The sequence below is a fragment of the Diabrotica virgifera genome, chromosome 7, assembly GCF_917563875.1.
Source record: "Diabrotica virgifera virgifera chromosome 7, PGI_DIABVI_V3a".
Lineage (NCBI taxonomy): Eukaryota > Metazoa > Arthropoda > Insecta > Coleoptera > Chrysomelidae > Diabrotica > Diabrotica virgifera.
The window spans coordinates 122,176,329-122,204,247 of NC_065449.1; the positions used below are offsets into that span (position 1 = coordinate 122,176,329).

The following is a 27,919-nucleotide window of genomic DNA, read 5'->3' on the forward strand; positions in this document are numbered from 1 at the left end:
AATTTCAATATAAATTTAGGGAATAAACAATAATAATTTTTATATTTAATGTAAATTTTGGTTTTGTACTGAACTGCTTGTAGTGTAGACAAGTTTTTGCACGAGACTTGAACGTGAAAACGGATCCAAGTCATTCAATTCAATTTGCACAAGTTTGTATGCACAAGTCAACTTGCGCATGTTGCATGAGCGTGAAAACATACCTTAACATAATTTCATGAAATGTAAATTTCAATGACAGTGGTTGTTAACGTTAAACAGTGGTCTAATAACTAAAATAATTGCTGCTAAATAAAATAAAAGAAAATTTTAAACTATGATTGGCAGAATAGGACATTATCACTCTTTCTGATATGTTCTTCAATATACCTTATTAGTTTTGACGTTACTTCAAATTATAATTTAAGAACATATTAAATTTAAATATTTCTAATTGATGTTAAAATACCTAACGAATTTAAAAGTGAACTGAACATGAATAGAAACATTGTATTTGCAAAATTTCAATAATACATTTATAGTATCCGGGACAAAGAATGAGTAGAAGATATCGAATAGAAGAAGAAAAAGCTAAACAACTTCAAGAAGAAATTCTAGAAGATGAAGATAAGCTTAAGCAACAAAAAGAGAAACTATTCGGTCCCTTAGTGTGGTGCAATTTATCTTCAGGAATTAAAATTATAGATCTACAGTCTATTAACTACGATCAAGCAGCAAATATTATTCTGGAATATTTTGTGAAAGAAGATGTTATTTTCCGAAATGCAACTCGTTTCTCCGATGACTTAGATTCGGTTGCTTCGTTTAGGGATAAGTTAATTGTGTCAATGATGGATAGAAGCTCGATTATAGCTGTTACGGTATAACCAATAATTGTTTTATAAAAAAAATAGTTTAAACAATAATTAAAATTTGCTATATTTTTAAAGGTAATAAATAGGTATACCTGTCGCTTTATACTGCAAAATTTGGGACTGTGTTGCTTAGGGAAACTATTCGGCAGATCCCAAATATAATTTTTCTAATACATTTACAGGTCCTTTTGTCAGTTTCAGGATCATCCGGCTCTTCTAATCTAATCCTTTTCTTTTGTACTTGATCATTTTCATCTTATAAATTTCTTTTTCTGATATCTGTACCACAAGTGTTTGAGTTTTATTTTGGTATTTGTCCATTATTCCTTTACCTTAAAACTTATCTTATTACCCTGTTCCTTCTAGGATACATAATATATTTTATAAGTCTACTATTTGGTTAAGGTTACTCTCACTATATCTCTGCTTTTTTCTATTTTTTTTACTCTCGCTCCTCCCTTTCTGTTATGTTTTGTATCGTTTTCTGGGACAGCCAGTGGGGAAGGACCTTTTATATCCGACCTAAACAGACTGTCCCATTTTAATTTTCGAATTAAATGGGTGGATGAGTAACCATGCATAAATGAAAGTATGAATGCTTGAAGTTGAATGAGAGAAAGTATGAAGGGGCCGATGAGAAAGAGTACATAGATGAAAGTATGAACGACTGGAGTTACTCTTAACTACCAACTGACATCTTCTGGTTAGTTCCATCCGGGATTGGGAGGCATCCCGGTCGTCCTGCCTGCGCACGAAATGCGCCGGGACGGTCACTTCGCCGACTGGCCTGATGCTTGGCGTGAGCGGGGAGGGATGCGGCCGGGGGGCCAGCTAATCCATGGAATGTACGCTAAGAGTGCCAGAGGGGAGCTACTAGTAAAGTCGACGGGTCATATATGCTCCCTAAGAGCGGCCCCAGTCCCATCGGCTGGAGAAAGAGGGAGTAGGTTTAGTCCGTAGGCGGCCCGTCAAGATAGAGATAGGACGGACCGAATTCGACACCTGAAACACCTTCCCAGACGGTCTTGCGAAGATTCCCACCTCAAAAAAAAAGTATTTTGTTAAGGTCGTATGATCAATAGGACATCGCCCACATAACTTCCGAAAACCTCCATGTCAACTAAGTATAACATTTATTTAGGGTACACCTAAATTTCATTTTTATTTTGATAACCAAATGTCTCTAAAAGCCCTTTCACAACCTTTTCCACTTTGGCTATCTTAAGAAATAAAATCCATTCAGCTTTCTGTCTAGCATATCTTTTGTCTACTTTTTGTGTTTCAATGTAAATTCTAAAGCCTCCAAGTTTTTCGTGATTAGTTCCTTTACCTGAAGCTAACTTGGGACCAAGCAAATATACTTTCGTTAAAGGATATTTGTGGTCATTTACTATAACTTTAGCCTTTTCTTCGATAGTATGGTCACACAATGAAATATCACTTTAATATAAACTTATTTTTTACTTTAATATTTAATGCATTCGTGACAGTAATATGTGTTGGCTAAATAAACTTGAAAAAAAAATGACAATGCTAAACTAAAGAGCACTTTTAAGTGAGATAAAAATTATTTACTAATTCTGACAATACTATAATAGTCCAGAGAAATAAGGTTTTTGTCGGGCCCCTTGAGCAGCCCGGTTGCAAATCGGTTTTTCGGGTACGATATACCTTCTTCTTCTTCTTCTTCTTCCTAATTTATAAATAGGCTCAATACCTGTTTTACTTCGGTTTTTAGCCTCAATTGACATTGTCTGACTATCGCTTCCTCGGTCGTCCCAATGATCTTCTTCCATTTGGCAATTTGTCTCTTGCTATCCGTACTATTCTATTTTATGTCATTCTTTCTATGTGTTGATTCCATTCTACCTTTCTTCTTTTGGTCCACATGTTTATTTCATCTATTCCACATCTCGTTCGTATTTCCTCACTTCTTACTCTGTCTCTTAGAGTTTGGTTTGATATTTTTCGTAAGAACTTCATTTCTGCTGTTTTCAGCAGCCTTTGTGTTTTCACCGTATCTGATCTTGTTTCCGCTGTGTGCTTGTCATTATCGGTCTTATTGTTGACTTATATATCCTGGTTTTCGTTTCCATTGTGAGGTATTTGTTTCTCCAGATTGTGTTGTTGAAACATCCTGCTGCTCTGTGCGCCATGTTCATTTGTTTTTGTACTTCTTCTTCCACTTTTCCTTAGCTTGACAGTTTCACTCCCAAGTATTCCGTTTCCATTACTTGTTCTATTATTTTGTTGTTTTCGACCAACTTACATCTTCTAGGTTCCGCTGATATTACTATCGATTTAGTTTTCTCTGTTGAGATCACCATGTTGTATATGAGAGACGTATCTTCGAATTCTTTAATTAATCTTTGTAGGTCATCTTATGGTGACGTCGGCGTAGCAGATTATCTTTATTTCCTTTTCTCCCATTCTATATCCTCTTCTTTTTTAACTTTATTGATGATTTCTTCCATTATCAGATTAAATATTAATGGGCTCATTAATATTCCCTATATACCTAATACATTATAAATACAATGCCCTTCACAGATCGGACGAGAATTTTAGTTATTAACAAATAAGGGTCAAAAATGGCAGTTTTTTCGTTTAAATCGCTACAGGTAAAAATAGGGTAATTAAATATCTTATTTAGAGTATTCATCTTTTAGCAGATGAGCAAAGGTTTAAAATCGCAGTTTTAAGAATTTTGGTCCAATCATTTGTTGCTTCGCTAATTGCAAAATAAGACTAAAATTTCGAAGAAAAAATATTTGCTATAACTTTTGAGAAAATGAACTTTGAAATTACATAAAAAGTTGGGTCTACCAGTACAATGTATAATGCTCAAAAAATTTCAAGACGATTCCTCAATTAGTTTAAATTTTATTCAACTTGTTTATCTCAAATAGATTTTTTTGCAATGTTATTGTTCAGAAAATAATAAGGATACAGCAATTCTGTGGAAATCACATGAAAGAAGAATACTTATACTTATTTTTTCGAAATGTTTAAAAAATCAGCAAAAAGTAATTCTTATCATTCCGAAAAGATTTTAATAAAGTAGAGTTATTTTTGGCTTATAAACAATTTAAATACCTTTGTTAATATTGACTGTAGAGTAAATCTACTTTGGGATTTTAACAGCTGGTATTTTTACACGAATTTTCAAACAAAAAACTTTTCGCCTAGGTTAATTACGGTAAAAGTTAGCCACTTTTATTTTTTAGTTTAGAGTTACTTCTATACACATAAAATTCTCCGGTATCAGTGTTAGTTACCAAACTTCCCCGAAACGGTTTGACCGAATTTTATGAAATTTTACTCGTATATCCTGTAGGACTGAGAACAGAAGTCCTGTAGGGCTGAGAATAAAATACCATGACATTTTTTTAATTTTTTTTGATAAAATTGTCTACCTTAATTTTATATTATGATCTAGCAACAAAAATACATACAACCCTTAATTTTCAAACTTCTGTCACCAACCCCTATTTTTTAATAGCCCATCTATACAGTGCTAGTCAAAAGTCCGTACCCCCCCTCTTATCTTTTGAACGGTTTTACCTATAATAGTGAAATTTGGATGGAGGAAATTAACTGACGTAAGCTTCTTAACTAGTTATGACAGGTGACGTAATAGTGACAGATGACGTTACAGAGCCACTGTGACCGTTAATTTTAAATGGGACCTTATGGCAAGTGATACCTCGTTTAAAAGGTATTCAAAATACCTACTCAGCCATACTAATTTTTTTGTGTTTTAGTTGATTTTGATTTTGGTGAATAAATTAAATAAATATAATATTGTAGCTTCGCATTTAATTAATAAAAATTCAAATGTACGCCTATGGTTTTTTTGTCAAAAAAGTTGACGTTTTTCGATTCTCTAGTAGTTTTTACGTCAACGTCAACCTTTTTGACAAGTAATCATAGGCGGAATTTTGAATTTTGAATTAATTAAATGAAACTACAATTTTATATTTATTTCATTAATTCGTCAAAATTAGCTTAAACTTAAACAATATTAGTATGACTGAATAGGTATTTTCAATACCTTTCAAACGAGGTGTCACTTGCCATAAGGTCCCATTTAAAATTATCTGTCACAGTGGCGCTGTAAAGTCATCTGTCACTATTACGTCACCTGTCATGACTAGTTAAGAAGCTTACGTCCGTTTATTTCCTATCTCCAAATTTCACTATTATAGGTATAACCGTTCAAAAGATACGAGGGGGGGTACGGACTTTTGACTAGCACTGTATATTTACATCTATTAAATTCTCCTGTCACAGTTTTAATTGCCATACACCTCCAAGACCACTTGGCCGATTTTTATAAAATTATATATGTATATTAGGTAGGTCTTATTTGGTCTTAATCTATTTTTCATATCCCTGAGTGATAAGGCGGAACCTGCGGAACATTTTGTAATGTTAGGTGGGGATATGTGTACATACCGTACTCTACAAGACTACGAGTATATACAAATTAAAAAAAATATGATTAAAATCCATCACCAAGCTCCGGAGGTATTAATCGCAGCATATGTTTGAAGAATCAATTTTATTTTTTGAGTGTACGAAGTTTAATATTTCCCGTCCACCGACCACGAATCGATTTCTTAGGACGTCAGTTTTAAAGCTTTATTAACCACTCTGTTGAAGTTTAAAGTCTACTCAAACTTTGCACATAAAATATATACCTTGATCTTCAAAATGGCGCTGGTTGGGTTGCTTAATTATTATAAACAAAGTAGCAGTGAATTAAATAAAATAAAGTGGCTAACTTTGACCGTAATTAACCTAGGCGAAAAGTTTTTTTTTGAAAATTCGTGTAAAAATACCAGCTATTCAAATCCCAAAGTAGTTTTAATCTAAAGTCAATATTAACAAAGCTATTCAAATTGTGTATAAACTAAAAATGACTCTACTTTAGTAAAATGTTTTTGGAATGATCAAAATGACTTTTTAATGATTTTTTAAATACTTTGAAAACATAACTATTCTTCTCTCATGTGGTTTGCATGGAACTGCTATATTGTTATAATTTTCTGAACAATAGCATTGCACACAAAAATCTCTTTAGGATAAACAAATTGAATAAAATTTAAACCTTAAAATGTTTTGTAAATTATATGGACTGTTTGACTCAACATTTCGTGCAATTAAATATGAAACGCTTAAAGTTATTTTCTCAAAAGTTATGTCAAATTTTTTATTTTCGAAATTTTAGTCTTATTTTAAAATTTCCGAAGCAATAAATGATCGTACCAAAATTAAAAACCCGTTTTAAATTTTTGCTCATCTACTAATATAATAGAAAAATAATATAATTAAGATATTTAATTACCCTATTTTTATCTGTAGAGATTTAAACAAAATAACTGCGATTTCTGACCCTTATTTGTTAATAACTAAAATTCTCGTCTGAACTGTGACGGACATTTTTGTATAATTTATAATGTATATTAGGTATATAGTACCCAAAAAACCCATTTGCAACCTGGCTGCTCAAGTGTCCCGAACATGGTATATTTTTGCCTTATTTCCCTGGCGTATAAGTTTAGTTTAATCTAAATTGTAATTAGACTGATATTTGAATTTTAGGAGGATGAAGAAATTGTTGGTATTTTAATACTTAAAGCTGTGAAAAAGTCAGATTTTGGTAGAGTTTTCAGCAGAGTGACAATTAGTCAAGGAAAACCATACACAAGTATCACGAAATTTATGAATAAAATCAACAGGAAAGTGGATGTTTATAAAAAGTTTAATTGTGATATTTATCTAAGGTACCTACACACACCCAAACTTATATGGAATCACTATGTATTTCAAAGTAATATTTATTTCTTTTGAAAAAAATTGATATTGTTGCAAAGAATAAAGGTTTTTATTGAAAATAAACAAATCTATAAGACAATCAGGTAGTACAGCTTGGTACGGTATAGGTTATTTGCTTGAGTTGCAAATTGAACGAAAATAAATAAACTAACTTTTGCTTCCAAAAACGAAAATATGCCTCATGTGTGGTTATATAACTTACAACGGAGAAACATTATTGGTCTTGTGGAGGAAGTAATGTTCTCAGGTAGACATAGCTGTAGAGCTGGCGTAACACAGGGCGTTTTGTCCAAAATCTATGCTAGGTAACAGGAACTAGGAAAGCCCAAAAATAAAGCAAGGAAAAGTCGCCAGAAAGTAATAATGGCTCTCAACGATCGTTTAATTGTCCAATCAGCTGGAAGATACAAAACCATTTCTCACCTGCAGCTCCAAAGGCAGCTTTTGGAAGATACAGGTGTTTCAGTTGAAACCATAAGACGAAGAGTTCGTGCCAAGAAGTATACAGTAGGAGACAGATATGGGATTCCGAGGTATCCAGGCAGCACAAGATTGATCGTCTAAATTGGTGTCTTCACAATCAAAACTGGAACATTGAGAATTGACAAAACGTGCTATTTTCAGAAAAAGTCAGGATTTGTGTAAAATCAGATGACCCACGAAATCGTATACTTAGAGGTCGAGGAAGACAAGCAAGAACGGAAACTGTCAGATCTGTTCACAAATATACAAGGGGAAGTGTAATGTGCTGGAGACGAATTGTGATCCGTAAAAAAACTCCTTTAATTTTCATCCAATGAATTTTAAGTGCTCACAGGTATGTTGATAACCTGTAGTTAGGCTCTGGAGTGCTCTAGGTGCAACAGGAGAAAATTTAATTTTCTCGCATGATGATGGACCTCCAAATACCATTAGAGTGACTAAAGACATCATTGAAGCAGAGGATGTCCCTTGTTTGGAGTTGCCTGCTTGCTCACCCGAGCTTAACTCGGGTGAGATAAAGTAAAAATAAGGGTGAGTAAAAAATAAGAGCTCGCCGGGATAATCCACAAAACACCGGACGGCTAGTACAAGCTGCTCTTCAAGGATGGAGCAACCTACTACAACAAAATGTTGATAATTTGATACGGAGCGTGCCCACGCAAACTGAAATTTGCATAAGGACTAGAAGTGATAAGACTGAGTACAAATTAAAACAAAAAAAAAATAACAATAATTTAAACATGATTCGTTTTACATTGAAATTTTGTATGCTATTCACTTTAAAACAACTAGTTTCAATTTGTTTGTTAAACACCTTATTGTTTTATTTGATTGTTATGTATTTGTTATTAAATTGCTTTAAAATAAATATTGTTTGACTTCGTGTATTCGTTTTTTTAAATTCGCACGAAATAATAGGAAATATCAGATGATTCTATATAAGTTTGGGTGTGTGTATATTATGTACCTAGTTCTTTATTTTCATATTATTTGGTAAATTTAAAATGTTAAACGAAACTTGGTCTGAAGTAATTTCTTTTTACACAGTATGAACCTTTATGTTGGGTATCTCAAAATGTCTCCGCTAAGTGCCATTTAAGCAAAAAACGCCTCGGTGTTTTTTGCTTGAATGTACAAGTCAATTTATAAATATGTAGTTTTGGTTTTTGATATTGTTTAAACGTAACTACCATGACGTTATAGTAACGTCGTTTTGACCTGGCCTATTTATTTTATAAATATAAATTCATATTTTATCTATCAAAATTGAATAAAAATTGTATTCTATTAACGGCAATTTTGCCCTTAAATTGGTAAAGTTTGAGATCCTTCTCCTTCATTGAGCTCTTGTCAGGTCATGATTGCATTTTAAGTATTGATACTTTGCTCTCTTTATTGGCTGTAATCATATTCCAGATAGCCGAATTCATTGAGGGAATTCCCACCAGGGTCTTAATTTTGTGTGAATATCTTTTTGTAGACTTTTCTATTGATCTTTGGCCTTCTATATTTCTTTTTACTAAGAATAGTTCTAACGTTCTCGTCCTTTTGGCTAGTATGCCGCACTAGTTTAGCTATGCTAGTTCACTTTTTTAAATAGTCTTTCTTTTAATATTAAGCTTTTCTTAAATTGAGAGGTTGGTTCTGTGTTCTGTTCAGGACGCGTAAAGTTATTTTATAGAGGCATCTATCAAAGGCTCTTACTCCTATCGATTCTTTTGAGAGTCCATGTTTCAGTTGAATATGTAGCAATGGAAAAATAAGACCATTGAACAACCTGAGCTTGGTCTTCCTTGTTATTGTTCGATCTGTTTATATTGTGTTTCACATGACTGTTGGTCTTCCAGCGGTTGCTAGTCTGCGCTTAATAATTTCTGAGAAGCTATCAGCATTATTGGTTTTTATGGGCCCCAAGTAAACAAATGAATCTAGAGTACCTGGCCAAATTATTAGGCGAAGCAAGGAAAAATTCACTATATGACGTTATTTCTCTCATGGTTATGAATATATTTAAAAAAATATTGTTTTGTTCCTTTTTGGTGGATATTAACCCTTTAAGGTGCGTATCCATTGGGTTCACTGGTCCGCGCTCCTGCAACTGCTCCACATAGTGGATACGTTGGCGCTCCCCCTCGGTGCAACAGTGCGCGCTCCGCCTCGCGCTTCAATCGGTGGCGGTTTATATGTAGAGGAGTGCATGCCGTATCGATTGGAGCAGTTACAGGGCGGAGCAGCCAACCTAATAGATACCCACCTTAAAGTTAATATCCACAAAAGAGGAACAAATCAGTATTTTTTTAAAATTTATTCATAATCATGAGAGAAATAACTTCATATAGTAAATTTTTCGTTGCTTGGCCTAATAATTTGGCCTGGTACTGTATATGGGTGGTCCGATAAGTACTTAGCCTCTTCACCCGAAGGCGCCACCATCACAAAAGAAATCTACTATCATGCAGTACATTTTTGTAGACACGGCAAAATTACGAAAAAATTAAAGACGGAAAGACGGAAAAATTAAAACAAAGTAAATATTTTTAGTGATTCAATTCTGGTTTTTCAAAGGTAGATCGTGCAGTAAAATTAAAGAGCGCTTGGGGACTGTATACGGTGACTCTTATCCTTCTATGAAAACAATCAAAAATTGATTTAAGCCATCTTAAAGTGGTCGTAGGTCCACGGCCGTGACAACTTAAAAAAATCCACGATCTGGTATTGACAGACCTCCGACTGAAGGTTCGCGAGCTAGCTGAGATAGTAAGTATCTCAAAAGATCGCGTAGGCTATATTCTGGGTTGACGAAACATGGATCCACTGGTACACACCAGAGACCAAGGAACATGAAAGAGTAGACATTACCCGCGAACGTGTTCGATCACGTGATTCGACGCCGAATTGCAGAAAAAAACAGCCCCAATTTGCGAAGAAAAAATGCTCTTTAATCATGACAACGCTCACACTGGCTCACACCTCCGCCATCGGCGTGATAAAATTGGCCGAATTGGGCTACGAAATGCAGTCCTATCCACCGTATTCTCCAGACTTGGATCTGTATGACTTTTTTGTTTCCAAACTTAAATAAGCCATTTTCTGATTTGCTGAGCAGAAATTTAATTCGAATGAGGAGTTTATCACCGCCACGTGATGCTACTTTGCAGACCTCGAGGAAACGTATTTTTCAGATGGGTCAAAGAAGTTGGACCATCGCTGGGTCAAGTGTGTTGAGCTAAAAGGAGACTACGTTCAGAAATAAATCACTGCTTTTCCCAAAATGTTCGTTTTTCTATTTTAGGCTAAGAAGTTATCGGATCGCCCTATTAGTATTTCGAAATTAAATAGTAAAACAACTGCCAAACTTAAAGTTATAATTAAAAGTTATTCTATAAGTATTAAGTAATTCTACAAATATAAAATAATAACAAAACATGGTGTTTATATGGGATTAGCCATGGTTGATTGTAATGACAATTACTTTTTCACCTAAATATTTAATTTTAATTATGTCGTATTCACAAATTTGGATGGCAATATACCTCAGACATACAAACACCAATGAAAAAATTGTTTCTTAGGGACTTTGTAAAAGTCGTGGATCTTCATCACAAAAAAGAGGTGGCGGTGTCAGAACTGCTCGCACATCACAGAATATTGAAGCAGTGCGAAATTCATTACACGCGAGTCCTTGAAGGTCCCTGAGACGACTCGCTTGTTATAAATTTCGCACCGCTTTAATATTCTGTCGTGTGCGGGCAGTTCTGATACTGCCACCTCTTTTTTGTGATGTAAAATCACTACTTTCAAAGTTCCTAACCCAAGTCTTAATAGCCATGTTAGAGGGAACTGCAGCGCGGGGCGGCAAATGGTGGTAAAAACGAAACGCTCGTGATACAAGCACAAAACTTTCACCATTTTTGTAATAAGCTTTCACAGCAAATACGCGTTGTTCATCCGACCACGTCTCCATGCTAACTAAACTTCCCAGTCTCTAGATTCACAACGTTTATGTCGCAAGCCCGCGCCTCCTCTATTTTATCGTCAGCAGCGTTGTCAAATCGTACCGTTTCACTGAATCACCTTGTAGTTAAAAATAGGTTGCCAGATCTACATAGACCTAAAGTGGATAGAAGGCTAAAACTTTTTTGGTACTGGGAATACAATATAGATCTCGGTAGAACTTTAATCAAGGTTTGTAGAAATCCTTTTGTTCATTATTATACAATAACAAATAGAGTAGAACTTATTATCCGTCACTTGAAAGACTTATTATCAGTCACTTATAACACCAAAAGATTGCATGAAAAACACACCAATCGTCCCAATACGATACGTGAGGATGTAATACCTCTAATTGATTCGCCCATACAGCCATTTCCCAGAAGATCGTCGCACTATAGCCGCATTAAAAACGAAAATAAGTATTATTTGTCACCTGGGATGAATATTCAAAAAAGGCATAGGGTATGAGCCTGATATACACAGGGTGTCTGCGTAACTTGGAACCATATGGGAACTTTTTTAATATCAATTTTACGAAAAAAAGTCATTCTTTATAAAGTGCTCTGCATAGTCTAAAACCTAACATGCAATCATCAGATATCAAATTTTGTCAACAGTCTACGAGGTATATCAAAAAATATGAATTTTGCTCAAGAGCAAACTACCTTTATATTTTCAAAATATCAAAAAATTTTATTATGAAAATTATTTGTAATTAAAAACCATATTCAAATATGCAATAACAGCCTTCTACTTGAAAAAAAAATTTCTGAAATTTTCCTAAATTACCGATTCCGAAGATCATTTTTATTTATTAGACATGCAATAACTGTTTTATTTTAGAAAAAAAAAAGTTATTCTCAGTTATCCAAGTTTGTTAATTTTATACGAGGTGTGTCAAATAATACGAATTTAGAAAGAATTCCGGCACATAGTATGTCGGCCAGTTCTTCCCCTAAGGAATTGTTTATTCTTCAGAAATATGGCGTTACGTTGACTTTACCTCCTTCGTCATTATTACACCAGGGAAATAAGGCAAAAATATACCATGTTCGGGACACTTGAGCAGCCAGGTTGCAAATGGGTTTTTGGGTACTATATACCCAATACATTATAAATACAAAAATGCCCGTCACAGTTTGGACGAGAAATTTAGTTATTAACAAATAAGGATCAAAAATGGAAGTTTTTTCGTTTAAATCGCTACAGGTAAAAATAGAGTAATTAAATATCTTATTTATAATATTTCTGTGTGTTTATAAATTTCTATTTGAATTTTGGTCCGATCATTTGTTGCTTTGGATATTGCAAAATAAAACTAAACTTTCGAAAATAAAAAATTTGCTGTAGCTTTTGCGAAAATGAATTTAATACTTTCATATTGCATGAAAAGTCGAGTCAAACAGTCCACACGATGCACAAAAAAATTTCAAGACGATTAGTCAATTAGTTTAAATTTGATTCAATTTGTTTATCGCAAAAAACTTTTTTTTTGCAATATTATTGTTCAGAAATTAATAATGATATATCAATTCTGTGAAAACAACGTGAAAGTAGAATATTCATATTTTCAAAGTATTTAAAAAAAATCATTAAAAAGTCATTTTTATCACTCAGAAACATTTTACTAAAATAGAGTCATTTTTGGCTTATAAACAATTTGAGTAACTTTGTTAATATTGACTGTAGGCTAAATTACAATGAGATTTAAAAAACTGTTATTTTATACGAATTTTCAAAGAAAAAGTTTTCGCCTAGGTTAATTACGGTCAGAGTTAGCCACTTTTTTTATTTAATTGACGGCTTCTTTGTTTATAACAATTAAGCAAATTAACTAGAGCTATTTTAAAGTTGAAGATATATAGTTTATGTGTAAAAGTTTGAGTAAACTTTGAACCTTAACAGAGTGGTTAATAAAGTTTTAAAAATGGCGTTTGAACGGAATTAATTCGTGGTCGGTGGAGGGGAATTATAAAAATCCGTGCACTGAAAAAATGATTCTGCAAACATATGCTGCGATTAATATCGCCGGAGCTTGTTGATGGATTTTGATCATAATTTTTTTAATTTATGTGTACTCGTAGTCTTATAGAGTACGTTATGTACACACATCCCCACCTAACATTACAAAATGTTAGGGGGAACTCCCTGTTTGTATGTACGAAGATGAAAAAGTAAGGGATCACTTCGCACTTAAGCAAATACTTTTGAATTTAAACGTATATTGAGTAAACTAGATATATAAGAGTATTAAAAAATAAAAGGGCTATATTATTATGTGTGTTGCTTCTCTGAATGTTTTGATTCGAATCGGAATCTGGATTCTGCCTTTGGTGAACTTCGACCCTGAGTCCCGTCTTGGTTGAGACGGGGGCGGAGGTAGTAAAAAATGGACCATATATAATGTATTAATATTAGCCGCATTGGCGTACTGGTTCGTATTGTCAGATATCATTATAAATGTACCTACATAATTATTAGAGAGCGGAATATATGCAAAGTGCATATAGATGCATATATTGCATATTTTCAGACAACAAACACAACATTGCATATTTAAGCTAAACACGATTTATTTTGCATATTTTAAAAATAAATTATATAAAAGTTTAAAATTTTTCTCTTAGTTGAAATTTTATAATTTCGATATGAAAGAGCTCCTTATTTATCTATCTATCGCTCATCTGGACTTTCCCATTACTACCTGAATTTAACAATTATGGGTGTTCCCAGAAAAATATTATTTTATTAGCGTAGCAAGTCGTAGGTACCTACCTGCTTTTAAGGGTCTAATAATTATTTTGTCAGTTTTCGGCCAACATTTGTTTAAAGTAAACGTTGTATCGTATTTAGTGTTTTTGAAGTGATTGGTATATATTAAATTTAAATATGTCTACCATTCAAAAACGTGCTTGTATAAAGTGTTTTCTCGAGTTAAAGCTAAGTGGAGACAAAGTATTTTGCAAGGCCTATTCCAAAATCGTAAGTTACATTCATTTTCACATTTCATTTTTTAAATGAGGAACTGACAAACAAAAGCATCACGTCCCACAAAAGAAATTTTTCTGGAAAGAGTGTTTTTATTCGACAAATTCGCTTTTACTTCTATAAAAGACGGACATAGAGAGAAGCATCAAAATACAAAAATCCATCAAATTGTAGACAATTCCGCTTTTGTTCTTCAGCTTAAGTAACGTACTTTGTTCTTTAAGTAACGTACAAATTGATAAAGAACGTATGTTCATAAAAGTTAATTTTAGTTTTTTACCAGATCTAATAAAGTCATTAGAACAAAGGAATTTACAATTAAATGATTCGGTTAATCTTGTTAACACTTTTTCTGCTCATTGTCAAAAAATTCCTGGAAATACAGGGATTACAATTAGAAATAAATTAAAAAATGTTTTAGAAAAAAATGAGGGCTTCGATTGTTTGATGAAAGTTGTACGTATTTTTGAAGGCAACTTTTCTGAAGATCTTACGACTTAATATATTGTTTTATGTTTGAGTATTTTTAATATGCATTTGCATCTTTAGACAAATTTAGAAAAAATACCTGCATATTTGTAGTAAAAGTAATGCATAAATATGCGCATATTTTGGTAATGTTGTGTTGCATATATTCCGCTCTCTAATAATTATAATAAATGTGCGTAAACATAAGTCCCCCCTTGAAACCATCGGGTTTCAATTGGTTACTTACAATGAACATGAATGTGAATGGCCACAAAAAACAGTCAGATCCTGTACATTCTTTATACAAGTAGTAATAAAGAATGTAAATGCAAGGAAAATAGTAATAAAGTAGGATATATACAAAAACGAAAGTAAAATAGCAAATTAGAGGTATTTAAAATAAAGTAAATTTAAATTGTTCAAAGTAAAGTAAAATCAAAATTGTTCGACGAAAAGTAAAATTAAAATTTTTCAAATAATTGCTCACTACGCTTCACTATCCGAGTTAAATAGTAACAAAACGTAGAGTCAGTAAAGTTAAAATTGTGCAAAATAAAATAAAAATTAAGATTGTTTAAAATAAATGTATCACTGCGATTCACCTTGAGACGGTAACACGCACAGCTTCACCACAGGTCTCTTGAAGATGCTGCATGCGGTCGCGGTCTTCACCGTCACGGAGCGGATAACGCCGTCCTTACCGGGATGAGTTTCGAGGATGCGTCCGAGCTTCCATCTCAAAGGTGGTAGACCATATTCTTTGATCAGAACCAATGTTCCGATATGTAAGTATTGTTGACAGTTCTGCTTCCACTTTACTCGTTGTTGCAAAGTGGAAATGTACTCCTTGGACCACCTGGTCCAAAAATGTAGGTGTAGTAGATTGTATGTGTGCATAACGAGAAAGTCTATTTTCCTTGATATTGTAGCTAATTGGATTAGGGATTAACATAAGGGTGTCTCCAATAAGGAAATGTGTAGGTAGGATCACTATGATCAAAGGAAAGAGGACAAATGGACCTTGAATTTAAACGTGTTTTCACCTGAGACAGAAAAGCGGTAAAATATTTGTGATTTTAGACATCAAGGGGGTTAGAAGTTAAGAAGTTTTTTATCTCGTTATTTGCTCCAACAAATGTGCTTCCATTGTCTGAATATATTGTTGTGCATTTACCTCGTCTAGACATAAACCGACGTAAGGCTGTTAAGAAACAATCAGTGGGTTGTTAAGTCGCTTACAGCTTTTAAATGGATGGCCTTAAATGCAAAACAAACGAATAATAAAATAGGTATATGCTTTGGTAGTTTCTTCCCGTCCTGTCACGATAAAGAAATGTTCCAGCATAGTCAATGCCGGATGTAGAAAAGGCCCAGAAGAAGTTAAGCGTGAAAAGTGATTTCTATGGGAGGAGATTTGTTTTTTAGAATAAACTGATAAGTGAGGATAAGTAGTATATCCAACCAAGTACAATTATTGTAGAGTCGTACCCATTGTACGTGTTCTCTACATTGTGTCTAATTGTAAATTGTAAAGTTTAAATTGTAAATTTTAAAGCGTAAATTGAAAGGCAGTAAAGGAAGAAATACAATTGTAAAAGTAGCAAAGAAAAAAAGTAATACAGAGTACTGTATACACTCGAAGTAATAGTAGTATAAAAAAGGGCACCGGATATTGGAAGTCCGTATACGGCGACGTTTTTAATTGGAGCTACCTTTATTTAGAAGCAAAATAAGTTTGAGATTAATTTTCCCAAGTTGTGTCAGTACATCGTAGGCTAAACGTCTACTCCAATGCATCACAAAATCTATGCAGTTGAATGGAGATATGATTTTGGTAAAGAAAGGTGTGTGTATTTTAAGATTGTTAAGTATGGACAACAACTGTGAACTGTAGTTTGACCACAAACTGTGTTAGTCATGGGGCAAAGACTCAACCCATGAAATCTTGAATCTCCAAAGTTTTTGAAGTATAATTTTAGAAGTAGTGGTAAAAATAGTAAATAATAATAGTAATATTAATAGTAATAAGTTGAGAAATTGTTTTGTGGAGTTCCCCCAAGAGGAAAAGGGGTATAAGTTAAGAAGTTGTTTGGTAGAGTCCCCCAAGGAGGAAGGGGATGTTTGAAAGAAATTGATAAAGCAAATCTACCGTCATTGTTTTGTGAAGTCGTCTCCTTGAAATAAGTTTCCCAGAATTTGTCGTCGTGTGTATGTGTTTCGTTGAAGTTAGTTTCAGTCGAAACGTAGCAATTCTGTGTCGCTAGAAGACTTTGTAGCAGAAATAGGGCCTGAACAGATCCAACCTAGTTTGGTTTTGTGTAACATGGGACCATAGTTGGTTCCCAATTTAATTTGACCAATGCACAATAAGTCCCAAAACGTGTCCGCACCAATAAGTAGGTCAATATTGGCGGGTTTGTAAAAATGTTTGTCTGCAAGAGTAATAGGATTTGGGATATTCAGAGTGGCAGGGTCAAATGAAAATTGTGGCGTGCATCCTGTGATGTTAGGCAGTATTAAGCAAGTCAGTTTCTTGTTAAAATCATTTATTGTCGATTACATTTCAACGAACACACAATAGTTAATGTTTTTGTGCATTTGGGCAATACCCAATATAGAAGTGTTAGTCTTTGTCTTAGGCAATTGTAAAATGTTGTGTAAACGTTGACTAATAAAGTTAGATTGGCTAGCGCTGTCAAGTAAAACTCTACAATCGTGTAGATTGCCAATTTTATCAGCTACTTTAACCATGGCAGTGGAGAGTAAAATTTGTGATTTGGCAGGTGAATGACGTGTTAAAGAAGAATAGCTAGAAGAAGTCTCGTTGGCCTGTGGCATGTCAATAGGAATTTCAGCATCTACAGAAGTTTGTTGAACTGGCTGGTTTGGAAAATGCAACAGAGTGTTGTGGACCTTACCACATTTCTTGCAACCGGAAGAGCGACATTGTTTTGTCGAATGATTGTTGTTTAAACAATTAACGCACAATCGTAAACCTTTAGCTTTATTTAAACGTTCAGAAGGTGTTAAGTTTAGAAATGATTCACAATGATAAATGTAATGTTCATTGTTACAGAAAACGCATTTTTTTGATGTGTTGGTGACAAATGTTTTTGTTTTTTCCCTTTTTTTAAAGTTACCATTAGATTTATTACTTGACTGTTTGGTTTCGGTTTCCAACGTTTGTAGCATTCGACATTTATCTTTTAGGAAGTCAGTCAACTGAGAGGGTGTGCGAATTTCGCTAGAATTAATTTTGTTTCCCAAGAGCGTCTGGTAGCGTTATTGAATTTGCTGGTCAATAAGTATATTAAAATATCTTCCCAGTGTTTGGTGGGACGTTCCAAAACTTCCAAAGCATTTAAATGTTTTTGTAACCCGTTTAAAAGTTGCCTAAGTCCAGTTTGTGACTCTTGTTGTAATGCTTGTTTTCCAACCGTTCTTTAATAAGCGACCAAGCTACTTCATAATTTGCATCACATATTTGCAACGAGCTGATTGTTTCTGCAGCCTCCCATTTCAAGGAGAGCTGTAGATAATGGAATTTTTGGACATTTGCTAGAGCATCGTTTTTATGTATTACGGATGAAAAACTGTCACGTAAAAACATCCAGCTTTCCAGGCTCCCGTTATACGAAGGCAAATTTAAAATAGGCAATTTTACTGAATTTAGAAGGTTGCCCGCCCGAGAACCTGTTGTGCTAGCACTGTCTTGATCAACGACAGGGTTATCAGGAGCTTTAGCGTTTATAAAGTGTGTTACCTCGGCCATTAGCGCATGAAACATGTTTTCAAAACTGCATCGTTCTGGCTCATGAATAGTTCTATAATTTTCATCACACTTACTGTCCAAATTTTCGATGATTTGTTGAGCTTCTTCAAATTGGTCAATCAATTTTTCAGCACTTACAAGCCTACCATTTAACTCCGTTAAATCAGGCTGATCTTGTGTTTTAATGGTGTTAAAGTATGCGCTAAATCTCTTAAGGTGATTTTTGATAGTTGTTCGTTTGTTCTGTTCTGTTTGTAAACGCTCTGTTTCCTTGTTGTTTTGTTTTGACATTGTGATAAATATTCAAATTTTTACTAAGCAACAACATTTTTGTTTATGTTAGTAGTATTTTGTATTTTGACAACGGTACCCGATTTGGGCGTCGAAACGTTAATAAAAATCATTTTTTAATAATATTGTGGCTTATTTCCCATTATAAATAGTTAAAATTCAAATAAGAAGATAAATGTAAAAGGAAATGTAAAATGCAAAAATACCTACTATAATATTTGTTAAAGAAGAAGAAAAGTGTAAAATAAAATGTGAAATAAATTATAGTATGTACCTAATGTAGATAATGTCAAAAAATGTAAAAATTGTAAAATGTAACAATTATAAAATGTAAAAATACCTACTACCTATAATAATTGATAAAAGAAGAAAAAGCGTATAAAGAAAAATATAAATGTAATTAAATGTATTATTGTGTAATGATTCGAGCCCAACGTATTTGTAAAATAAATGTTTAAATAACCCTTAAAAAATGTTCAAAATTCGAAACTATAAATATTTACAATGTCAAAGATAAAAATGACACCCCTTCTATGACATAAAACTAACAAGGTAAAAATGCAGTTTGCACGTGTAGTCCAGGGTAATAAGGTTTTTTCCATGACACTCGAGCAGCCAGGGTACTGAAGCGTTTTTTCGACAGGGAATACCTATAAGAGCAAATTGTAACTATTTACTGCGTAGGTTCTGGCGGCCATTTTTATTTATAAACAATTAAGTGTCAAAAAATGGCATTTTCCTTTTTTTTTTCAAATCAATGGAAAACAGTGAAACTTATGGTTTTTTTAGTACAAATATCTTTAAGATTATGAAAAAAGCTTTAAAATGAAGTATTACAAAGTTTTATGTACTTATTTATTGTTAATATAATTGCAAAAAAGTTCGGAATTGCAAAAAATTAATTTCGCAATATATTTTGTAAAAATTAGTGTACAGATTTGAAATTGTTGTCATATAAGGGTTCTTTGGTGTTTAATATGTGATAAAAATTTCAAAGCGATTCATTCAATTGTTTAAATTTTATTCTAATTGTTTATCCCAAAGAGCATTTTTTTTGCAATAACATAAGTCAGAAAAAAATGACGTTAGAACCATTTCAGAGGTGTCAAATAAAAGTTGTTTTTCAAGAGTTGTGTTTTTTTTAATTTGGTTTAAAAAAGCGAATAAGAAATGCATTTCTTAGTAATAAATAATTATGCAAAAGTATCGTAAATCTTTTCTTATAAACTTTTTAGTTTGTAATATAAGAAATTATATATATTTATTACAATTTTTTATCAATTATGATATAAATAACATTACTTAGTAGTTGTGCACTTAAAACAGGGTAAAAAAGTTATTCAGAAAGTTTATAAGGAAAGATTTACGATACTTTTGCATAATTATTTATTACTAATAAATGCATTTTTTATTCGCTTTTTTTAAACCAAGTTGAAAATATAGCTCATGCTCTTCCATTTGACACCTGTGGAATGGTTCTAGCGTCATTTTTTTCTGACTTATGTTATTGCAAAAAAAAATGCTCTCTGAGATAACAATTCGAATAAAATTTAAACAATTGAATTAACCGCTTTGAAATTTCTATCACATATTAAGCACCAAAGAACTCTTATTTGACAAAAATTTCAAACCTGTACACTAATTTTTACAACAGTTATTGCGAAAATAATTTTGTTTGCAATTCCGACCTATTTTCGCAATTATATTAACAATAATTGAGTATATCAAACTTTGTAGTACGTCATTTCAAAGCTTTTTCCATAATCTCAAAGATATTTGTACTAAAAAAATCATAAGTTTCACTGTTTTCCATTGATTTGAAAAAAAAGGGAAAAATGCCATTTTTTGACAGTTAATTGTTTATAAATAAAAATGGCCGCCAGATCCTACGCAGGATATAGTTACAATTTATTCCTATAGGTAATACTTATCGAAAAACGCTTCAGAAACCTGGCTGCTGAAGTGTCACGGAGAGGGTAAATTTTTGTCTTATTACCCTGGCCTAGTGAAGCAATTAAATCTTTCAACATAAACCCAAAAATGTCTTATCGTAAATAAAATACAACGTTTCTGTAATCAGATTTCAGCATTTATAAATCAATATATTTTAAGGGTAGGTAAAATGAAAAGTGAGCACACTGACCTTTCAAAACTGGGCTGGGCGTGTCTGCCTTCCACTAGGACACTGGTAATAATTAATTATATTCGATCGAAGAACCAAAATGTTTGTATGTACGAAGTTGAAGAAGTAAGGGATCACTTCGCACTTAAGTAAATACTTTTGAATTTAAACGTATATTGAGTAAACTAGATGTATAACAGTATTAAAAAATAAAAGGGCTATATTATTATGTGTGTTGCTTCTCTGAATGTTTTGATTCGAATGGGAATCTGGATTCTGCCTTTGGTGAACTTCGAGCCTCAGTCCCGTCTTGGTTGAGACGGGGGCGGAGGTAGTAAAAAATGAACCATATATAATGTATTAATATGAGCCGCATTGGCGTACTGGTTCGTATTTTCAGATATCATTATAAATGTACCTACATAATTATAAATGTGCGTAAACATTCCCCTTATCACTCAGGGATATGAAAAATAGATTACGACCGATTCTAAGACCTACCGAATATACATATATAATTTCATAAAAATCGGTCAAGCGGTCTCGGAGGAATATGGAAAGTAACACTATTACAGGAGAATTTTATAGATGTAAATATATAGATGGCTGTTAACAAATAGGGGTTGGTGATAAAAGAGTGAAAATTAAGGGTTGTATGTATTTTTTAATTCTATATCATATAAAATTAAAGTAGATAATTTTGTCTAAAAAAATAAAAAAAAAAATGTCAGGGGAGCACAACCCCCCTTATAATTTATGGGTATAAAAAATAGATTAAAACCTTTTCTCCGTACTATAGGATATACGTGTAAAATTTCATAAAAATCGGCCAAGCCGTTTCGGAGTAGTATAGTAACTAACACTGTTACAGGAGAATTTGATGTATATAGAAGTAAGTACGAATTAAATAATAAAGGTGACTAACTTTAAGCCTAATTAACCTAGGCAAAAAGTTTTTCTCTGAAAATTCGTGTAAAAATACCAGCTTTTTAAATCCTAAAGTAGATTTACTCTATAGTCAATATTAACAAAGCTATTCAAATTGTCTATAAGCGAAAAATGACTCTATTTTACTAAACTTTTTTCGGAGTGATAAAAACGACTTTTTAGTGATTTTTTCAACACTTTGAAAACATAACTATTCTTCTTTTATGTGGTTTCCACAGAATTGCTGTTATTCTTATTTTCTGAACAATAACATTGTGAAAAAAAAGCTCTTTGCGATAAACAAGTTGAATAAAATTTAAACTAATTGACGAATCGTCCTAAAAATTTTTGTGTGGTATATGGAATGTTCGACTCAACTTTTCTTGCAATATGAAAGTCTTAAAGCCATTTTCGCAAAAGTTATAGCACATTTTTTATTTTTGAAATTTTAATCTTATATTGCAATTTCCGAAGCAAAAAATAATCGGACCAAAATTCAAAAAGTGCCATTTTAAACCTTGGCTGATCTACTAAAATACGATTACTCTAAATAATATATATAATTACCCTATTTTTACCTGTAGCTATTTAAACAAAAAAACTGCCATTTTGACCCTTATTTGTTAATAACTAAGTTTCTCGTCCGAACTGTGACAGGCATTTTTGTATTTAGAATGTATTAGGTATATAGTACCCAAAAAATCCATTTGCAACCTGGCTGCTCAAGTGTCACGACAAAAACCTTATTTCCCTGGAGTATATGGCTCTACTCTGCTCTGAGAAGATAGTTTTACAGATGATTGATTCATTTATATTTATTGGTTTTGGTTTTTGACAACAGTTTAATAGTAAATCGCATTTAAATTTGTGTTTGATATTTTTTTATTTCTTCGGTGCCAAAAGGAGACAGCTCCAACTTTTTTTGATGTATTTCTATCCAATGAAATTTCCAAAAAAGCGTATTTTGATATTAGATTTTACAGAGTGAGTAGTAATTTGGAATAAATTCAATAGTTCAAATACTAATTGTTATTTTTTGGAAAATGCTCGGATCTTTCGATTAGTATTTCAAGTCGTTATTTTTTACATATAATAATAATGTATATAGGGTGTCCCAATTTAGAGATATGACGTCATCGTTGATTTTCTTAAATGGCAACACTGTCATTTTAATAACTATTTTGATAGGGTGTGTAAAATGTTACATAGGTAACTGCAAAATATCAAATTTTTATTTCCTACCTTTCACAAGATAATAAAATATAACAAAGTTATGAAAAACAAGAGTCTGTAATTTGGAATAAATTCAATAGTTCAAATACTAATTGTTTTTTTTTGAAAAATTCTCAGACCTGTCGATTAGCATTTCAAATCGAAATTGTTCATCTAAAATAATAATGTATACAGGGTGTCCCAATTTATAGATATGACGTTATAGTTATACATAACTGCAAAATGTCAAATTTTTATTTCCTACCATTTACAAGATAATAGAAAATAACAAATTTATGAAAAACAAATAAAAGAATAATTGAATTTAAATATTTCAATTAAGCAAATGCTCGTATTTTCAAAACGAATTTCGATCTCGATTATCATATTCTCAATAATTTGATTACTTTTTTTCCATAACTTTGTTATTTTTTATTATCTTGTAAATGTGAGAGTGGAGTCACTGAAGGTTTTACCTCCGATTTCGTTGAACCTCCATTGATTTTCATTAAAATTGGTGAGTGGTTAAAGGATACCTCAAGCAACAAAGGTGACATGATGCAAACTTGCGCTTTTACCTTGGGGGTCGAAGCCACCCCTTCTCGTGGTTGAAAATTATCTTATTAAAAATAATACCATAAATCGATATAAGGACAAATTATAAGCAAAATTTGTTATATAAAGTTATTAATATAAATCAATACTTTTTGAGTTATTGAAGATCAAAAATTTTATTTTTTCGTAAAAAAATGCATGCTTTGAAGCTGTTTTTCACGTATAACTCAAAAACTGTAGACTTCTTCAAAAAAGTTACTATTACCAAAATTGACGACAATAAAAAACTGAATACAATCCTCACTTGAAGAACTAAACTAATGTTAACTCAAAGTTAGTTATGGGTAATTGAATGTAACGTTTTTTCAACGAGTAATCAAGTCTAAGTATTCAAGCTTAAATACCTGCAAAACGATGCATATTATAAATATACCTGTTAAGCAGTTGTCAAAGCATTTCGGATTACCTATCAATTGAGCTTCAGAAGAAGTTAATAGCATTGAAATTAAGCAAGTTATTATGAAAATAAAATAATCCTTTCGAAGTTTTTAGGAAGAATAGAAAAATAAAACATACGCCATTTCCACAAAAATCAATATTTATAGTAATCCTTAAAATAATTTCTTTATATTAGTATAAGTAATGATATCAACAATTTTGACCAGTTCAACATAAAACTTTTTGAAAAAAAAGGTATAATTAAAAAAATCAGAATTTTTAAAATGATCGTAATTTTCATTTTCTTTTGATAATAACTCCAAAAATACTCAACATACTTAAAAAGTGATATATAACCAAATCTTAGATTTTTTTGTGTCAAATATTTCACCTTTTTTATTATTTCTGTAGGGTAAAAAATAACCGATATAGAAACGTTTAAAGCTTAAATTTTGCTACGAGAACCATGTAACCGGGGCCATTTAATCTTTTATTTTTAAAAAAGTAAGGGGTTTAAAAGATTAAATTTAACGTCTTTTAATTATCCTTGGAATTAACTTTCATGTGGATTTTAGACGAACTTGACATCCTAAAAATTAACGAAGTTATTAAAAAAAACCCTAACATTTTTTGGAAAAAATTTAAAAAGATAAATTTTGAAAAATTTAGCATAAATTTTAGTGTTATCAACTTGTTAGAGGACTCATTTGATAGATGTTTGTACTTTGACAAATGTTTAATAATTTATGTTATTAAATCCATCATTTTCCCGTTACTAAGCTTGAATACATAGATTTGGGTACTCGCCGAAAAAAATATACATTCAATTACCTATAACTCACTTTCAGTTTACATTAAAGATTTTTTTAGTAAGTGATTTTTTGCGTTTTTTATTAGCTTCAATTTTGGTATTATAATAATTTTTTTGTAAAAACTAAACTGTAAAATTTTGATTTATTTTAATAATTTTATATAACAAATTTTGCTTTGGATTTGCCCCTCTATCGAATTATGGGATTATTTTTAATAAAATAATTTTCACCCCCGAGAAGAGGTAGCACCCACCCCCAGGGTAAAGGCGCAAGTTGGCACCATGTCAACTTTATTACTTGATATATCCTCTAACCATTCACCAATTTTCCAGCAAATCTATGGAGGTTCAACGAAATCGAAGGTAATAGGTCATATCCAACTTCAGTGACTGCACTAGGAATAAAAATTTAATATTTTGAAATTATGTATAACTTTACACATCCTATCAAAATAGATAATAAATAAAAGTGTTGCCATTTAAAAAAATCAACGATGACGTCATATTTCCCAATTGATACATTATTGTATACATTATTGTGATTGTATACATTATTATTGTATGTAAAAATTTTCGAATTGAAATACTAATCGAAGTGTCTGAGCATTTTTCAAAATAACAATTAGTATTTGAACTATTGAATTTATTCCAAATTACAGACTCTTGTTTTTCATAAGTTTGTTAATTTTTATTATCTTGTTCGAGAGGTCTGAGCAATTTCAAAAAAACAATTAATATTTTTTGAACTATTGAATTTATTCCAAATTACAGACTCACTCTGTATAATATATAATGTACTAGATGTTATCCCTCCTTGTCAATTAAACATATAAATTAATAGAATTCTTTTCTTTCTCCTGAAAAAAAAATTATAAAATGGAGCTGCCTACTTTTTGCACCAGTGCCTTCAATAATATAATAGGGAACTTGCATAAATTTTTAAATTCGAAAAAAATGTTATAAATCACAACACAACATAATTTAAAACATGCATCAAAGATAAAAAAGTTTTGTTTGTCTTTCGTTTGGGCCCTAAAGACGATTAAAAATTCAAATTAAAACAGGTGGTCCAAAACGCTTCGTGACGTCACTTGGTTTTACATTTACATTTTTCCAATAAAGTAAACAGAATTTTAAATTAGACGTTATAAACGTCAGTAGAAAATACATTTATGTGACGTTACATGTGTTTTTGATCGTTTGAACTATTCATAGAAAAATTCGTACTTTTACAAAATGGTTTAATTTTCAATAGTAAACCTTCGTTCCTTTTCTTCAAAAATAGTATAAAACTACAATTTTAACAAACTGGTATATATTATCACAATGACATACGATAAATGTCATTAGAATATAAATATTTTTGACTTATTCCACGACGATGAGCTTGCCAAATACCCAAGTAGGTGGAGGCCAATAAACTAAAGAAGGAGAAAAAGAATATACTTAAATATAAGGTTGTGTCTAGGTATACGTTACCGTGTACGCAAATAAAAAAGTTAGAGTGTCAGTGATTTCTTATTTTTTATTTGTTTAGTGTTTATTTTTAAATTAACTACGGAGTGTGGACAATTATTTAGTTCTTTTAATGAGTTTAAGAACATTTTAAAACAGTACGAAAAAGATAAGAGACTATAAATTATTATATATTTTTTTAGTTATAAATGAAATAGTATGTATTACCGTAAAAGATTAAAATAAAAAGAAGACCTAAAGCTTTCACAATAACAATTACCTTGTTCTGAAGCTATTATCTTTGTGGCATTTTTGTAATCAACTATTTTAAATGGGAACTAAGCCACAATTTAACCAAAAAATGATTTTATTAACGTTTCGACGTCTAAATCGGACGTCGTTTTCAAAATACAAAATATTATTAAATTCAACAAAAATAGTGTTGCTTAGTAAAAAATTTTTCTAATAATTTATTTAATCTGACTAATTTTTGTATTTTGACAATGACATCCGATTTGGACGTCGAAACGTTAATAAAATCATTTTTTTAGTTAAATTGTGGCTTATTTCCCATTTAGAATAGTTGATTATAATAATTAACTTACGTATAAAAATTATTTTAACAATATTTTTTACGTGTTATGTCAACTAAATACATATATTTATTTTGCTAACCTAAATATATACTTTAATATATACATTGATTTATTACAATTAAGTTTGAGACAGCTGAATAGTTCTGCTTCCCTTCCTTTAACAAATATTTTTCTATAAAACACACGCTAAACGTATCAAAATAGCATGTACCAAAATATACAGTCACTGCGCACGCTAAATAATAATGTCACTGGCTTGATGAAGTTTAATTCGCGTGTACATACCTAACTTTTTTATTTGCGTACACGTTAGCGTGTACCTAGACACAGCGAAATATAACCATAATAATAACTAATGTAAAACTATGTGACGTCACGGGTCGTTTGAACTATTTTATACCGCTGAAGACTTTAAATACGTATTTCTAAGTTATTACGAGTTTTTGAAGCGTGAAATTTTGGAAATCTCATTTTTAAACAAAACTGAACATTATTATGTAATAAAAAAAAATTGTGCAAGTTCCCTATTGATGCCCCCACTTGTTTAAACTTTATAGCTGTCTATACCCTACGTTAAATATTTTTTTGCACCATGAAATATATGAAATAAAAAATGTATTCTGTTTAAGATATTATCTACTCTGTATTAGACCTGAATACAGAGGAAAAGGACTTGGATTTCGATTAATGTCATCTGGATTAGACGTTGCCCGACACCTTCGGATATCAGTGATGATGGGAATTTTTGATTGCTGGAAACTTCAACAGTACGCAGGAAGGCTTGGAATGCACAGTATTTATGAATATAACTATCGAAAATATCGCGACCAAGAACGAGAACTAATATTTTGCGACTTGGGTGCAGGAAATTTTACTTGCTCTTTTATGGCAGGCAAAATAGCATCTCGAACAACATCAGAAGTTACTAAGAAACTATCAAAATAGCACTAACTACAATTAATATTTATTCGTTAAATCAATTACGAAGTAGTTCATCATCGTACTACATTGTATTTTAAATTTACAGTTGTTAATAAAAAGATTTAAAACAAAGTTCTTTAAAAAATTCCTATCAGAAAAAATGCGCTGCTTTTCTATATTTTACTGATC

General features: G+C 31.8%; 2 protein-coding genes across 2 annotated transcripts in view; one reads left to right on the top strand and one right to left on the bottom strand.

The window, feature by feature from the left end:
• Nucleotides 1–27,919, bottom strand: part of LOC114336885 (glutamate receptor 1) — a 726,710-nt gene that overhangs the window by 51,637 nt on the left and 647,154 nt on the right. The gene's annotated exons all lie outside the window — the stretch shown is intronic.
• Nucleotides 390–27,862, top strand: LOC114336886 (uncharacterized). Its single transcript, XM_028287279.1, has 3 exons — nucleotides 390–860; nucleotides 6,462–6,643; nucleotides 27,439–27,862. Exons 1-3 carry the CDS (start codon nucleotides 537–539, stop codon nucleotides 27,752–27,754), a joined length of 822 nt encoding a protein of 273 aa, XP_028143080.1. The 5' UTR covers nucleotides 390–536; the 3' UTR covers nucleotides 27,755–27,862.

Coding starts and splice junctions, on each gene's coding strand:
- LOC114336886 (XM_028287279.1), top strand. CDS start 537: ATGAGTAGAAGATATCGAATAGAAGAAGAAAAAGCTAAACAACTTCAA. Junction 861..6,461: donor GCTCGATTATAGCTGTTACG/GTATAACCAATA, acceptor TTTGAATTTTAG/GAGGATGAAGAAATTGTTGG. Junction 6,644..27,438: donor AATTGTGATATTTATCTAAG/GTACCTACACAC, acceptor ATTCTGTTTAAG/ATATTATCTACTCTGTATTA.